The sequence below is a fragment of the Carcharhinus amblyrhynchos genome, chromosome 7 (assembly GCF_965287045.1).
Source record: "Carcharhinus amblyrhynchos chromosome 7, sCarAmb.v2.hapA, whole genome shotgun sequence".
Taxonomy (NCBI): domain Eukaryota; kingdom Metazoa; phylum Chordata; class Chondrichthyes; order Carcharhiniformes; family Carcharhinidae; genus Carcharhinus; species Carcharhinus amblyrhynchos.
In genome coordinates this window covers 102,546,963-102,563,188 of record NC_137330.1, presented here as the reverse complement: position 1 = coordinate 102,563,188, position 16,226 = coordinate 102,546,963, and the positions used below count along the sequence as shown (strand labels likewise).

The 16,226-nt window shown below is 44.9% G+C and overlaps 1 protein-coding gene across 11 annotated transcripts in view; it reads right to left on the bottom strand.

The window, feature by feature from the left end:
* Positions 1-3,709: 3,709 nt before the first annotated feature.
* sobpa (sine oculis binding protein homolog (Drosophila) a) overlaps positions 3,710-16,226 on the bottom strand; it is a 327,837-nt gene continuing 315,320 nt past the window's right edge. For 9 of the 11 annotated variants that reach the window (XM_080192848.1, XM_080192850.1, XM_080192852.1 and 6 more), the window contains one exon: positions 5,700-5,811. Coding sequence is in view for 1 of the 11 variants with exons in the window: in XM_080192849.1 (XP_080048975.1) it covers positions 5,555-5,811 (257 nt within the window). In the remaining 10 variants the exon portion in view is untranslated. Of the gene's footprint in view, positions 5,812-16,226 lie in introns of all 11 variants that reach the window. The other 2 variants (XM_080192849.1, XR_013887035.1) reach the window with 2 other exon arrangements.

Below are 16,226 nucleotides of genomic sequence, written 5' to 3'. Positions count from 1 at the left end.
CCATGATGAATATTTACCATCAACCACCACCCTCTGTCTCCTATCCGCTAGCCAATTCCTGATCCAATTCCCTAGATCACCCCCAATCCCATACATCTGCATTTTCTGCAGAAGCCTACCATGGTGAACCTTATCAAACGCCTTACTAAAATCCATATACACCACGTCCACTGCCTTACCCCCATCCACCTCTTTGGTCACTTTCTCAAAAAACTCAATAAGGTTAGTAAGGCACGACCTACCCGCCACAAAACCATGCTGACTATCTCCAATCAATTCTTTACTCTCCAAATAACTATAAATCCTATCCCGAATAATTTTTTCTAAAACCTTGCCCACAACAGAAGTGAGACTCACCGTTCTATAATTCCCGGGGAAGTCTCTGTTCCCCTTCTTAAACAATGGGACAACATTCGCTAACCTCCAATCTTCCGGTACTATACCAGAGGCCAACGACAACCTGAAGATCAGAGCCAGAGGCTCTGCAATCACTTCTCTTGCCTCCCAGAGAATCCTGGGGTAAATTCCATCCGGACCAGGGGACTTATCTATTTTCAGACCCTCCAGAATATCTAGCACATCCTCCTTATCAACTGCAACACTGTCAATTCTACTCCCCTGCAATCCAGTGTCCTCCTCAGCTATATCCATGTCCCCTTGCGTGATAATGTCATGGGGACATTATCCTTACAAATTATTTTCAACAGAAAGCAGTGGAGGTTGCGTTACGTTCAGGATTGAGTTAGACAACCTTTGAATGCCTTGCAGTTCAGAAATTTATGGGAGACATGCAGAAAAGTGAAAGTCAGATCAATCATGATCTTATTGAATTGCAAAGGAGGTTCAATACACCAAATGGCCTATTCTTGTTTACATTTCTTGTGATATTATGAGAAAGTTTTGCACTGTTTAAAACACTTTTGCAGATATCCATTAGGAAGTGTAATGTTTTTGAAGGGGAAGGATTCTTGTGTTGAAAAATTGCAAAAGCATCAAGTCCATGCTGTATTGAAATATATTTCCCTGTACAAGTACTGTCTATCATAGTCACCATTTAATGGTGAGCTTTAGTGGAACAGTGTGGGCGGCATGGTAGCACAGTGGATAGCACTGCTGCTTCACAGCTCCAGGGTCCTGGGTTCAATTCCTGGCTCAGGTCACTGTCTGTGTGGAGTTTGCACATTCTTCTCGTGTCTGTGTGGGTTTCCTCCAGGTGCTCCGGTTTCCTCCCACAGTCCAAAGATGTGCGGGTTAGGTTGATTGGCCATGCTAAGAAATTGCCCCTTAGTGTCCAGGGATGCATAGGTGAGAAGGATTAGTGGGTATGATATGGGGGTAGGTCCTGGGTGGGATTGTGTTTGGTGCAGACTTGATGGGCCAAAGGGCCTCTTTCTGCACTCTAGGGTTCTTTGTTCTAGTGTGTTACTCATTCATGGAATATGGGCTTCACCGGCAAGGCCAGCATTATTGGCCCTGAGAGCAATTAAGATTTAGCTACAATGCTATTTGTCTGGAGTCACACGAAGGCCAGACCAAGTAAGGATGGCAGATTTCCTTCCCTAAAGGACATTCATGAACCAGATTTTGTTTTACAACAAACAATGATCATTTCATGATTACCATTACTGAGACCAGTTTTTAATTCCAGATCCTCTTTTCCCTAGGTGGCAGACGCATATGACTATACAGAATGTCTTAAAACCGGATGTGCACACCTTTGACAGCTCAGTGACTCACCTCATTTTGGGGATGTGCTAGAGGGAAGAATGTAAATCATAGCATTGTATTGTCCACTGTACAGAATACACTTGTGGTACAAGGCCTATTGACATACTACACTGATAACGGTGAAAAGAGTTCTACATCCAGCTGCAAACACATTTGGAGTGAAGACATTGCATCATTTTAATTTCCATCTTATATGCCTCAGTTATTACTGGTGTGCAGTGCATGATCACAGAAATGTACCCAGGGGTCTGGATAATACATATTCCTTCACATTTTAGGGCAACTATAGTCCCATCTTTTCAATCTATAGGGTGAAATTGGGTTTGTGCATCAACACAAGATGGGCGACAAGCAGTCAGCAACCTGTTCTATACCTGCCTATTGAGCACTGAGAACAAACATGGAGCTGGGTGTCAACATAGTAACACAGAAAAAGGAGTAGGCCATTCAGCTCTTTGAGCCTGCTCTGCTATTCATTGTGATCTTGGCTGATCATCAAATTCAATATCTTGATCCTGCCTTCTCCCTGTACTCCTTTAATCCCAAGAACTAATTTTGCCTTGAAGGGGACCTTTGATTAGCTATCATCCATTTTTACATTACTGTGTAATTAGAAGATCAAAAATATATGACCAGTCCCATTCTCAAACAGGGTTAATATCAAGCAACCCCTCAGCAGAGTAAAACTCCATCTTGAAATGAGGTGCCTCTGGCACAAATTTGGTTTTCACAACCACAGGACAACTCAAATTAAACTGAGAGGTGGGCAGTTCTGTGTGGTTTCTCCATGTTCGGGGGCAGCAATTTTAGCTTGGGGGGGGTGGCTCATTCTTCCTGGGACATTGTCAGTCCAGGATCAACCAGAACTCAGCGCCAGGACTTTCCATTGTGATTGGCTGCCCTAACTTTGATGGAGATGACATTACCAGCCATTTGAGCAATCAGCGAGGTCGTGGCCAGTCTGATAAGCTAATTGGTCAGACGAGTCTGTGAGGGAAGGAGGTGTGAGAATTAGGCAGTTTCTTCTAGTGTCTTCACATCTTTTTCAAATCAGTCATAGCCTAAAATGCCATGGTGGCATCCTTTCCAAATCTGTCCTTTCAGTCTGAAATCTGCAGAACGGGTGTTTGTGCGAGTGCCTAGAATTGGCTCCCTTTACCAACCAACTTCCACTGAGCTCACAGGGTGAGTGACACAGAGTGGTGTGCAAGTGCTGCATGGTCTCTGTGTAGGTTGTGGCCATCCAAGGGCCTGAACGAGAAAGAAGTCTCACAACACCAGGTTAAAGTCCAACAGCTTTATTTGCCTCACCTGATGAAGGAGCAGTGCTGTAAGAGCTTGTGATTCCAAATAAACCTGTTGGACTTTAACCTGATGTTGTGAGACTTCCTACGGCACCCCGCCCCGGGTCCAACGCCGGCATCTCCACATCTGAGCAATAACGATAAAAGACAAAGGGCCAGAGGTGATACTAATACAATAGTTGTAGTGAACCTCACTTCATAATGCTGAGACACCAGCTGATGGTGGGATCTCTTCTGAAAAAAAGAAATACAACATGGGTAGCAATTGATTTGAAACCAGCCATGATCTGATTGAATGGTAGAACAGGCTCGAAGGGCTGAATTTGCCTATTTCTACTCCTAATTCCTGTGTTGCTATGGAAGAGGAAAATGGAGACGAGTAATTTGTTGGGCTGATATTTCATCTCTCTCTCTGAATGGGCTTACACATTAGGACCGCCGGTCTTAAATAGTCCGCCATCAACTTCGTATTTCAGAATCAAATCTGACTCAATAATTTCCAACCTGGAAACAGGCTTCACGTTCCTGCTGAGAGAGAGCGAGAGCGCGCAAAGAGGCTGCTTTGTCTGTCGCAGCCAACAGACAGCCTTTCCTGTCTGAAGCACAAGCCTGGGGAGAAAAAGCAATGAGAAGGGTTTGGGGCTGAACGGCGGGGCGGGGGTGGGGGGGGAGGGCGGAGGGCTGCTAGCAAGTCATGTTTGAATTTTCCCTTCATTCATTCTGTCACTGGATCCCATGACATCAGCGGGCCAGCCCTTACATTTCTGAAAAGTTACACCAGGAAAAATAAAAGCCGCTTTGATGGATTTAGTGCTTGGGAAACAAAACAGAACGAGGAGAGATTTTTTAACAAAAAAATGTAACAATTAAATTCACGAAGAGGCAAAAAAATAAACTAAATTATACATCCATGAAACACAACTCATTGAAAAGATCAATATTTACTCACACAGAGATCAGGTTACAATGCCCAGCATCACCTCTCCCCTCTCCCTCCCTCCTCAATCACAACATGTTGGAGCTGCCCTCAAATGGTACCGGAGATGGCATATACCAGGGGGCAGAAAGAATTCGGTCATGCCCGCGCTGTGAGCTGCGGCTCCATGAGCTCCAGTCACGGGAGTGTCTGTGCTTTGCCATGATAGCTGGTGTGAACATTGTTGGCTTGAATTACACCGCAGGGAGACAGGGAGGGAGGGGGGATGCCACACCGCTGTACATGACTACAATTAAACAAAAAAAAACCCAATTTTGATATGGTATCATATTTATCGGACTTTTAAAAATAATTACACAAAACATCGAAACAAACTGTTGATTGCACAACGTAAGTCACCATGCAAAATGAGACACCCATTTATCCTTCAAGGGCAGTGCCAGCGGGCTGTGTGGGCTACACTGTGCACTATTGGCTGGGCCTAACTGTAGTGCAGACAAGTATACATCCTACCCTGTTTCCTCCACCCAGCATCCGCGGATTAAATTGCACATTTCTCTTTTCAACTCAAGAGAGGAGAAAGCAAAGGCAGAAATATTTAAAAAAAATACAAGAGGCTGATCCTCACTTTTTTTTGCAATGTTTGCATTTGTTACTTTGTCCGTACCATGTTGATCATCCTAACAGACGCGCGACTGTGTGCCCGGGGTGGTTGCAAAGGTCTGTCTCACCCACTTCCTACAGCACTGGCTCTGAAATGTCGCCGCAGACACAGAGAGATCTCTCCCATCAGGAGATCTTCAGCCAACACTCCTTCTTGTTGCTCCCTGAAGGTGTTCTCCTCCAGGAGAAGATTTGGGGGGGGGGAGGGAGGGGGGAATCCAAACACAACGAATTGAACAACTGTTGAGCTTCTCCTGGCCTTGTTGTAGCAGTGTAAACAGCTACGGTAAATTAAAAGAAAACAGAAACAATCGTTCGCGTAGCTTCCCATATCTATCCAAATAGGATCCAAGGGTCATTGAAGCAGGTAACACTGAAAAAATAATGTTGTTTTCTAAACAAACAAAAAAGCTGGAGACAGCAGCAGCTGCCAGGAAGCAAGACTGTCAACATTGGCCGTTGTGATCTGCACCCAACTTCCAGCAGATAGTCAGGCAATCCACAACTGCTTTGCTTCAACTCCGAACGACATGGTCCTGCTCTCTGCTCTCCTTCCTGAACACCGCTGAGCAGGCGAGCGAGCAGCTGGGTTGCAATTCCAGCTGTTACGTGCTAGCAGCAAAAAGATGGGCAGATTCAACCACATAACCTTCCTGCATTTTCTAATCCCAGATTCGGTGCGGGAACAGTCACGGGAGAAAAGGGTTTAAATAATAAATTTATTTTCTTCAAAAAAAGAAATACCTAAAATTGGTCCGTGCATCCATTTCTTTTTGTAAAAAAAGGACAGAAGAAACAATAGCAGCCCTGGAGCAAGTCACTTTGGGGAACAGTGTCAAGTCACAGGGAAATAAAGAGGGGGGGGGGGGAGAGCAGAAATAGGAATGCCACAAACTTTGTTCTGATGGTTAGTGTACATCATCTAGTGGGGAGAGGAGGAGGAGGAGGAGGAGAGGTTGGACTCAGTTTTCTCCTGGACGGAATTGCTCCAGATTCTCTCTTTCAACTCGGAACATTGGAAGTAGTGCCGCTTGCGGTGGGATGTCACCTGGCCCGACCCCTGGCGCTCCGGGCGGCTGCTGTCTGGGGAGCTGCCGGCTGCCGGCGTCTTGGTGGCGGGGAAGTTGACTGCGCTGCTCCATTTCTCCAGGCTGCTCAGCGGATTGTCAACCGAGATTCCTGAAAAGATAACGCAACTGTGGGTAAATCAGCCCGGCCACTACTTCCCCAGTTAAACCTTCACCACCAAGCACTCTGCCATTCCTGCTTCGCCCACCATCCATCCCGCACACCCATCAGATAAAGCCACTCTTCCAGAAATACCAACCACAACATCACAGGGCACGGGCGGGGGGTGGGGACATCCAGCCCACCCACCCCGATTAGCTCACCCCTGCCCACCTCGATAATTCAAAGTCATTTTCCGTTGTACAAACAAAAACAAAGTTTTTAAAGTTTACTTATTAGTATCACAAGTAGGTTTTCCCTTTGTGCAAATCCCTTTATCAACACACTCCTGCGACTGTTCGGGAACAGGGAGAATTTTAGCATTCCCTGTGGGAGGAAACCCACACAGACATGAGGAGAACGTGCGAACTCCACATAAACAGTGACCCAAGCCAGGAATCGAACCCGGATCCCTAGTGCTGTGAAGCCGCACTGCTGACCACTGTACCACCGTGCCAATATTTCAATTAAACGTGATAATACCACAACCAAATGAAAACTGAAATGTTTTAATTCAGTGTGGGTGGATCGTGGAAATTGGATACTAGGAAGGAAAATTTAAAAGAATACAGTGATTAAAGTTGAGAAAAGTAGAGTGGGGACGACACAATGGAGGCCAATTGGTCTTCCTGAGAAGCAAATATACTGGCACATTCCTGCTAGCCTATTTCTGCACTATAATACAATGGAAAGCTAAAAAAAACAGAATTACCAGAACACTTGAATAAAGTGACTTTGAATTAATAGAGAGGCAAAGGCCTAGTGGTAATGTCTTTAGACTATTAATCCAGAAACTCAGCTAATGTTCTGGCAACCTCGGTTCAAATCCTGCCACAGCACATGGTGGAATTTGAATTTAATAAAGAACTATGGAATTAAGAGTCTAATAATGAAAACATTGTTGATTGTTGGAAACACCCAGCTGGTTCACTAGTGTCCTTTAGTGAGGTCTTTATTTGATCTTGCCTTTATGTGACTGTAGAGCCACAGTGGTGAACTCTCAAAAGCCCTCTGAAATGGCCTAGCAAGGCATTCAGTTCAACTAGGGATGGTTAATAAATTCTGGCCACCAGCACTGTCCATGGCCCATGAATAAATGAGTAGAGTCACAGTGATGAGTGGGACAGGCAGTAAAGACAATGGGACAATTGTCTTCATTCTATTATCTCAACAACAGTCAGGCTGAACATGATCTCCTGTGTGGGTCACGTTCACAAGCTTCAGTTCTCGTGACTATCGATGGCAGCTTGCACTGCAGATGCAAACTGTATCAGGGTCACACAACCCCACCTTCACCATTCTTCCTAAATACTGCCAAACCCTGGAGGAGAAGCTTGTCATTTTGTTCAAACCTTCATCCAATAAATAGGATTCATTCGCGACACGGGCAGATGTAAGAAGTTTAACATTTTCAATCGGAATATTGAGAAAAAAATACATGCATTGCCTCATAATCCAACTTCACAATACTCACCATGAGAAATCTAAAGAAAAAAAGATTTGGATAATATCAGATGCACATATTTCAACAGTATTGACAGAGAAAGGGTTGAAAAGATTTAAATGTAAAGATAATCAGCAACAATGTTCCAAAGCCAGGTTTTTAAAACGTTTTATTTTCCATATCACAATATATTTACGACTTACCTTTTTATTTACTGTGGGACTTGGATAAGACTGGCATTGCAGTATTCATTGCCAATCCCGGTCGCCATGAGACAGTAAATGGCTTGTAATGTCCTCGGAGTGGCAATCAGCGGCAGTTTGCCACTCCGTAATGACTGAACCACATTTGAATTCCAAAGCACTCAAACTGCCTGATCTCCCAGGCTGGGTGAGACTGAGGAAGTAAATAAGAACATAAGAACATAAGAAATAGGAGCAGGAGTAGGCCATCTAGCCCCTCGAGCCTGCCCCGCCATTCAATAAGATCATGGCTGATCTGTTGTGGCTCAGTTCCACTTTCCCGCCCCCTCCCCATAACCCTTAATCCCCTCTCTTATCAAGAACCCATCAACCCGCTTCTTAAAAATATTTAGCGAGGCAGCCTCCACCACTTCAACGGGCAGAGAATTCCAGAGATTCACCACCCTTTGAGTGAAGAAGTTCCTCCTCAACTCCGTTCTAAACCGCCTCCCCTTTATCTTGAGGCTGTGCCCCCTAGTCCTACTGTCTTTTTTGAGCGGGAAGAGTCTCTCCACCTCTATCCTATCCAGTAAAAAGTCTCACAACACCGGTTACCAGTGGCTCAAGCAGCCAATGCAGGAGTGGAGAACATGCTGTAAAGTCAATGAGTTGAAAGGGACAATTGAAATGAAGGTAAGTGTCTCCGGTAAGTGGATGGGATGGGAGTCTGGACATATTGTGTGTGTGTGTGTGTGTGTGTGTGTGTGTGTGTGTGTGTGTGTGTGTGTGTGTGTGTGTGTGTGTCAGTGGTGGGTGAGGGTGGTATTCTGGTCATGACGGATTGGGGTAACAGCTTGTGACGGGGAATGTGCCAGGTTGGGGGTGGGTGTCGAGTTGAGGGGCGAAAGAGAGGTGTGCCAGGTCAGGGGTGTGTCAGCTCTGGGGGTTGACTGGGTCTGGAGGATGGGTGGGCTGGCTGTCTCGTTGTGTCAAGTTAGGGGGAGTGTCTGATGGGGAGGTGTAGGGTCAGGGGTTTTCAGGTCAGGAAGAGTGTCAGATTGGATCGGGGTGTGTCGGTTCATATCAGGAAGAGGGTATCGGGTTGTGTGTCATTGACTTTGGGGGTGTTGAGTTGGGGGTGTTGGGTTTGAGGTGGTTGGGTTGGGGGGGGTCGGGTTGGGGGGGTCAGGTTGGGGGATGGGTTGGGGGGTCAGGTTGGGGGTGGAATGGGAGCATGTTGGGCTGTGTGTTGTTGAGTTTGGGGTTGGTCAGGTTGGGGGTGTTGGGTTGGTGGGGGGTCTCGGGCTGTGTGTTGTTGAGTTTGGAGGTGGTCGGGTTGGGGGGGGGTCGGGTTGTGTGTTGTTGAGTTTGAAGGTGACTGGGTCAGGGATGGATCTTCACATGAGGTGGGAGGTGTCGGGTTGGGTGTGAGATGGGGGATTTACTTAATTGGGAGTGGTGGGGGCGTGCCTGGCGTGTTGGGATTTTCCATGTGGGGCTCGATCTGGCTTTTTAGTTACTCTGAAGTTAGAAGTGCTTTTTGTCCTTCTGACATTTTCTGAGAGTGTTAAACTGGCAGAACCATCGGAAGTTAGCAATTTAAATTACTTTGTTGGATGGTTCCCAACACAACGCAATGATCCAGGGGAAGTTAGTGCTTCTCAACAAGTGCCAGGTAAATCTTTACACAGGGGCTTCGGAGAGGGATTCCCAAGCCCATCTTTGGGCTACCCTCCAAATCCTACACTGGGGAATCAGGAATTTATGGTATCAGGAATATTCAGGCCCAGGCCCAGTAGAAGTGGAAAATTGCCTTCCCATTTCACACATGAATGAACTGTTGAATGTATAACAATCCAGCAGCTTTCATGTTTTTATTTACAAATGACCAGATATCAATTTCATAACTTGTCATTCAAAATAACAACTTCCAGGTTGCCATCCCAGTACCAAGACCTGTCTGCTCTAGTTGACTCCCAGTTCGCTGAAGACCAGTAAAAGTGGATCGTGTCATGTTAATCTCCATTTACTGTGGTCTGATGCTGACTGTACAAAGCCTTTTTTGACAGCATGTTACTTAACTTCAGACTTATAAAGTATTTTCCAAAGTCGACCTAATGTGATGCAACAGAATAGTAAAGTTTAGAAAGAATAAAATACAGAATGAGAAATGGCATTTTGGCCCCATCCTACCTGCATCCTTCATAGACTATATGCAATTAACCTCATCTTAGAATCTACCTCATCCATGTAATACTCAGGGCAAATATTCCCCATAAATACAGTCTGATTCCCAAAGGTAACAAAGTAAAACTTCTGAATATTCATCCATCCAGATGAAGCCAAAGGGTGGTTGTAGAGGGTTGTTTTTCAAACTGGGGGGCCTCTGACCAGCGGTGTGCCTCAGGGATCAGTGCTGGGTCCCCTGTTATATGTCATTTATATTAATGATTTGAATGAGAATATAGGAGGTATGGTTAGTAAGTTTGCAGATGACACCAAGATTGGTGGCATAGTGGAGAAAGTGAAGAAAGTTATCTCTGAATGCAATGGGATCTTGATCAATTGGGCCAGTGGGCTGACGAATGGCAGATGGAGTTTAGTTTACACAAATGCAAGGTGATGCATTTTGGTAGATTGAACCAGGACAGGACTTACTTAGTTGATGGTAGGATGTTAGGGAAAGTTACAGAACAAAGAGATCTAGGGGTGCATATTGATAGCTCCTTGAAAGTCCTCCTTGCAGCAGGACATAGATAGGATGCAGGACTGGGCGGAGAAGTGGCAGATGGACTTCAACGCGGATAAATGTGTAGTCGTCCATTTTGGCAGAACCAACGGGATGAACGAGTACACTATCAAGGGCAGAAGTCTGAGTAGTGTTGAGGAGCAGAAGGATCTTGGGGTCCGGGTCCACAGGACTCTTAAATCGGCCTCGCAGGTGGAGGAGGTGGTCAAGAAGGCGTATGGTGTACTGGCCTTCATTAATCGAGGGATTGAGTTTAGGAGTCGGGAGGTAATGCTGGAACTTTATAAGACCCTCGTCAGGCCTCATTTGGAGTATTGTGCGCAGTTCTGGTCGCCTCACTATAGGAAAGATGTAGAAGCTATTGAAAGGGTGCAGAGGAGATTTACAAGGATGTTGCCTGGACTGGGAGGCATGCCTTATGAAGTTAGGTTGAGGGAGCTGGGACTCTTTTCCCTGGAGAGACGAAGGTTGAGAGGCGACCTGATAGAAGTTTACAAAATGTTGAGAGGAATAGATAGGGTGGACTCTCAGAGGCTATTTCCCCGGGTTGAAATGGTCGCTACGAGAGGACACAGATTTAAGGTGCGGGGAGGGAGGTTCAGAAGTGATGTTAGGGGTAAGTTTTTCACTCAGAGGGTGGTGAGTGAATGGAATCGGCTGCCGTCAGTGGTGGTGGAGGCGAACTCGCTGGGGTCTTTTAAAAGACTTCTGGATGAGTATATGGGGTTTAATGAGATTGAGGGTTATAGATAGGTCTGTAGGTTGGTAGGTGATGTGATCGGCGCAACTTGTGGGCCGAAGGGCCTGTTTGTGCTGTAGTGTTCTATGTTCTATGTTCTATTAAAGTGGAGTCACAAGTGGACAGAGTGGTGAAGAAGGCATTTGGCATGCTTGGTTTCAACAGTCAGAACGTTGAATACAGGAGTTGGGACATCTTGTTGAAATTGTACAAGACATTGGTAAGGTCACACTTGGAATACTGTGTGCAGTTCTGGTCACCCTATTATAGAAAGGATATTATTAAGCTAGAAAGAGTGCAGAAAAGATTTACTAGCATGCTACTGGGATTTGATGGTTTGCAGTTATAAGAAGAGGCTGGATAGACTGGGACTTTTTTCTCTGGAGCATAGGAAGCTGAGGGGTGACCTTATAGAGGTGTATAAAATAATGAGGGGCGTAGATAAGTCAATATCTTTTCCCAAAGGTAGGGGAGTCTAAATCCAGAGGGTATAGGTATAAGGTGAGAGGGGAGAGATATAAAAGTGCCCAGAGGGGCAATTTTTTCACACAGAAGGTGGGGAGTGTCTGGAACAAGCTGCCAGAGGTAGTAGTAGAGGTGGGTACAATTCTGTCTTTTAAAAAGCATTTTGATAGTTACATGGATAAGATGGGAATAGACACATATGGGCCAAATGCAGGCAATTGGGATTAGCTTAGGGGTTTAAGAAAAAGGGCGACATGGACAAATTGGGCCAAAGGGCCTGTTTCCAAGCTGTAAACCTCTATGACTCAATGACATGTCTACTATTCAATACTTTCACCTAGAGCCCAACAGAATACTTTGCTCCTTGGAGTATTTGATCATCTCAGTATCCTATACCCTCTGTCAGTTTTAATGAATTTGTAAAGATGCTGTTTGTAGATGTATTTAAGAATTCATTCAAGCCAATGCAGTGAGGAAAATATCACACCAGATATTTAGTCAGCTTCTTTTCAAAGGAATTAATTGACACAACATCAACTGAAAACAACAATGGCAAACCCAGCCTTATCAACCCTGCAAAGTCCTCCTTACTAACATCTGGGGGCTTGTGCCAAAATTGGGAGAGTTGTCTCACAGACTAGTCAAGCAATAGCCATAGTCATACTCATGGAATCACACCTTACAGAAAATGTTCCAGACACCACCATCACCATTTCTAGGTATGTCCTGTCTCACCATCAGGATGGACCCAGCAGAGATGGCAGAACAGTGATATATTGTGGGAAAGAGTTGCCCTGGGAGTCCTCAACATTGATTCATCAACCCCATGAAGTCTTATGGTACTAGATAAATTATATGCAAGAAAACCTCCTGTCGATTGCCACATACCATCCCCCCCTTGCCTGATGAATCAATACTCTTCCATGTTGAACACCACTTGGAAGAAGCACCCAGGGTGGCAATGGTGGAGAATGTAGTCTGAGTGGGTGACTTCAATGTCCAGTACCAAGAGTGGTTTGGTAGTTCCACCACACACTGAGATGATCGGGTCCTAAAGGACATAGCGCTAATCTAGGATTGTGGCAGATGGTGGGGGAACTAACAAAAGGGAAAAATCTATTTGACCTCATCCTCACCAACCTGCCTACCACACATGCATCTGTCCATGACAATATTAGTAGGAGTAACCACCACCTAGTTCTTGTGGAGACAAAGTTCTGTCTTCACATTGAGGATAACCTCCATCATGTGTGGCATTTCTACCCTGCTAAATGGGACTGATTTTGAACAGATCTATCAACACATGACTGGGCATCCATGAGATGCTGTGGACCATCTGCAGCAGCAAAATTATCTGTTACCTCATGCCCAGCATATCCCCCACTCGACCATTACTCCCAAGCCAGGGCATCAACCCTGGTTCAATGAAGAGTGCAGGAGGACATGCCAGGAGAAATACTAAGCATACCTAAAAATGAGGTGTCAACATGGTGAAGCTACAACACAGGACCAAAGAACAAAGAAAATTACAGCACAGGAACAGTCCCTTTGGCCCTCCAAGCTTGCACCAACCATGCTGCCCGACTTAACTAAAACACCCTACCCTACCCATATTCCTCCATTCCCATCCTATTCATGTATTTGTCCAGATGCCCTTTAAAACTCACTATTGTTTCTGCTTCCACTACCTCCCCCACAGCAAGTTCCAGGCACCCACCATCCTTTGTGTAAAAAACTTGCCTCGTATGTCTCCTCTAAACTTTCTCCCATGCACCTTAAACCCACATCCCTTAGTAATTGACTCTTCCACCCTGGGGAAAAAGTTTCTGATTATCCACTCTGTCCATAATCTTGTAGACTTCTATTAGGTTGCCCCCCAACCTCCTTTGTTCCAGTGAGAACAAACCAAGAATGCTGTATGCCTTCTTGGCTGCCTTATCCACCTGTGTTGCCAATTTTAGTGATCGATGGGCATGTACACCCAGATTTCTCTGCCTGTCAATACTCTTAAGGGCTCTACCATACACTGTTTAATTCCTACATACATTGGACCTTCCAAAATGCATTATCTCACACTTGTCTGGATTAAACTCCATCTGCCATTTCTCCGTCCATGTCTCCAACCGGTCTACATTTTACTGTATCCTCTGACAATCCTCTTCACAATCCACAACTCCACCAATTTTTGTGTTGTCTGCAAACTTACTAATCAGAGCGGCTACATTTTCCTTCAAATCATTTATGTATACTATGAACAAAAAGGACCCAGAAAGAGCTGAAGGCTAATGTTATAAATACTAACAATATTCTAACAACAGGACTAAAGACATGTGGTCCAGAACATGCCGCAATGCTAGCCAAGTACAGCAATGACACTGGCACCTACCTTACAAGGTGGAAAATTGTTGAAGTATGTTTGTACAGAAAAAGCAGGTCAAATTCAACCTAACAAATTACTACCCCATTAGTCTACTCTCGGGCTTCAGTAAAGTGATGAAATGAGTCATTAACAGTGCTATCAAGCGGCTTTTACTCAGTAATAACCTGCTTAGTGATGTCCTCTTTGGGTTCTATCAGGGCCACTTAGCTTCTGGCCTTATTACAGCCTTGATTCAAACATGGACAAAAGAGCTGAATACCAGAGGTGAGGTGAGAGTGACTGCCCTTGACATGAAGACAGCATTTGACCAAGTGTGGCAATATCCAGGCTTGGGCTGACACATGGCAAGTAACATTTGTGCCACACAAGTGCCAGACAATGATCATTTCCAACAAAAGAGGATTTAACCATCACCTATTGACATTCAATGACATTATCATTGTTGAATTCCCCATTATTAACATCCTGGGGTTACCACTGATCAGAAACTGAACTGGACTAGCCATATAAATACCAGAGCAGGTCAAAGGCTTGGAATCCTGCAATGAGTAACTCGCTTCCTGACCCCCCAAAGCCAATCCACCAACTATAAAGGCACAAGTCAGGAGTGTAATGGAATATTCTCCACTTGTCTGGGAGAGTGCAGCTCAAATGAATAACAAAAAAAGTCTTATATACAGACATTCTCCAATGCTGCTTTGGAGGCTCAAGTCGGGCAGTGGATAGGAAGGGTGAAATCCTGTTCCTCGTCACTCTCCTGGTACCGTCTTCATTACCAGTGGGAAATCATGAAACAGGTCAAGGACATATCTCTTATCACCACGAGGTGGATGAAAGACTATTGCTGGTGGACAGTACTGCATAATGAGAGGCCCATAGTTAAAATCAGGAACTTCATTCAGTGGCACAGTGGTTAGCACTGCTGCCTCACAGTGCCAAGGACCTGGGTTCAATTCCCAGCTTGGGAATAAGGATCTGGCATATAAAGGGGTTAATGTGGGACCACCCACACAGAGATGTAAGCGAATGCATAACCCACATCAAGTGGTCAATATAATGTTGGACAGAGCCCTGTGTACAGCTTAGACCTTTACTGTGCCTGTACATATAGTTTCTGTAGTCAATAAATACTTACTGTTAAACTGCTTAAGATAATGAATACCTTATTAAGACCTACTCAAGTATGTCCAACAGCTTTTAACATGTTCTTCTTGAGACGAGCGAAATGCACGAATTACAAACTATCCTTTCACTTATGACTCAGAAAAGTGCACTATTCTCTATAACTATATATTTTCTCATGTATGAGTGCCAAGTGAGTGATTATAGCATTAGATTTTTGGAGTGAATGTATGAATAAATATGTCTCTTTATTTAAACCCATAAAAAGCGTGCTGTTGGTTACTCAGATTGGCCATACATTCAGGGGTTAAGAAAACCACACATTTTCCTTTTCATAAAAACACATTGATTATGGACATTAAGGGAAGGGAACAGGAGTTTCTGTCTCTTTCATCCCTGTCCATAACAGAGGGTCAGGGCTAACTCCATGCCGAGCCAGTGCAACAAAGGCAACAAATAGTCAACACAATTAATCTGTGTGAGCTACCTAACACATCTGGGAAGAATATGTGGCCCATGGCCATACTAGTCTGAAAACATTCAATCTCGTCTGATTTCAGAAGCTAAGCAGACTCAGGCTTGGTTAGTATTTGAATTCATAATGGGCAACAGAGAGATGGCAGACCAGCTGAACAAATACTTTGGATCCGTCTTCACTGAGGAAGACACAAATAACCTTCCAGAAATATTAGGGGACAGAGGGTCTAGCATCATGGAGGAACTGAAGGAAATCCTTATTAGTTAGATCATAGATCAAGATCATAGATCCCTACAGTGCAGAAAGCAGCCCTTCGGCCCATCAAGTCTGCACTGAACACAATCCCACCCAGGCCCTACCCCCATATCCCTATACATTATACCCAGTAATCCCTCTAATCTACGCGTCCCTGGACACTAAGGGGCAATTTCTTAGCATGGCCAATCAACCTAACCCACACATCTTTGGAATATGGGAGGAAACCGTAGTACCCAGAGGAAACCCACACAGGGAGAATGTGCAAACTCCACACAGACTGTGGCCCGAGCTGGGAATCGAACCCAGGATCCTGGAGCTGTGAAGCAGCAGTGCTAACCACTGTGCTACTGTGCCACCTAGGGAGTTGTAGTGGGGAAATTGCTGGGATTAAAACCCGAGAAGCCCCTAGGGTCTGTTGCTCTGCATCCCTGTGTAATTAAGGAAGTAGCCCTAGATGTAGTGGATGCATTGGTGATCATTTTCACAGCACTCTACAGACTTTGGAAGAGTTCCAGTGAATTGGAAGGTAGTTAATGTAACCACACTTCTT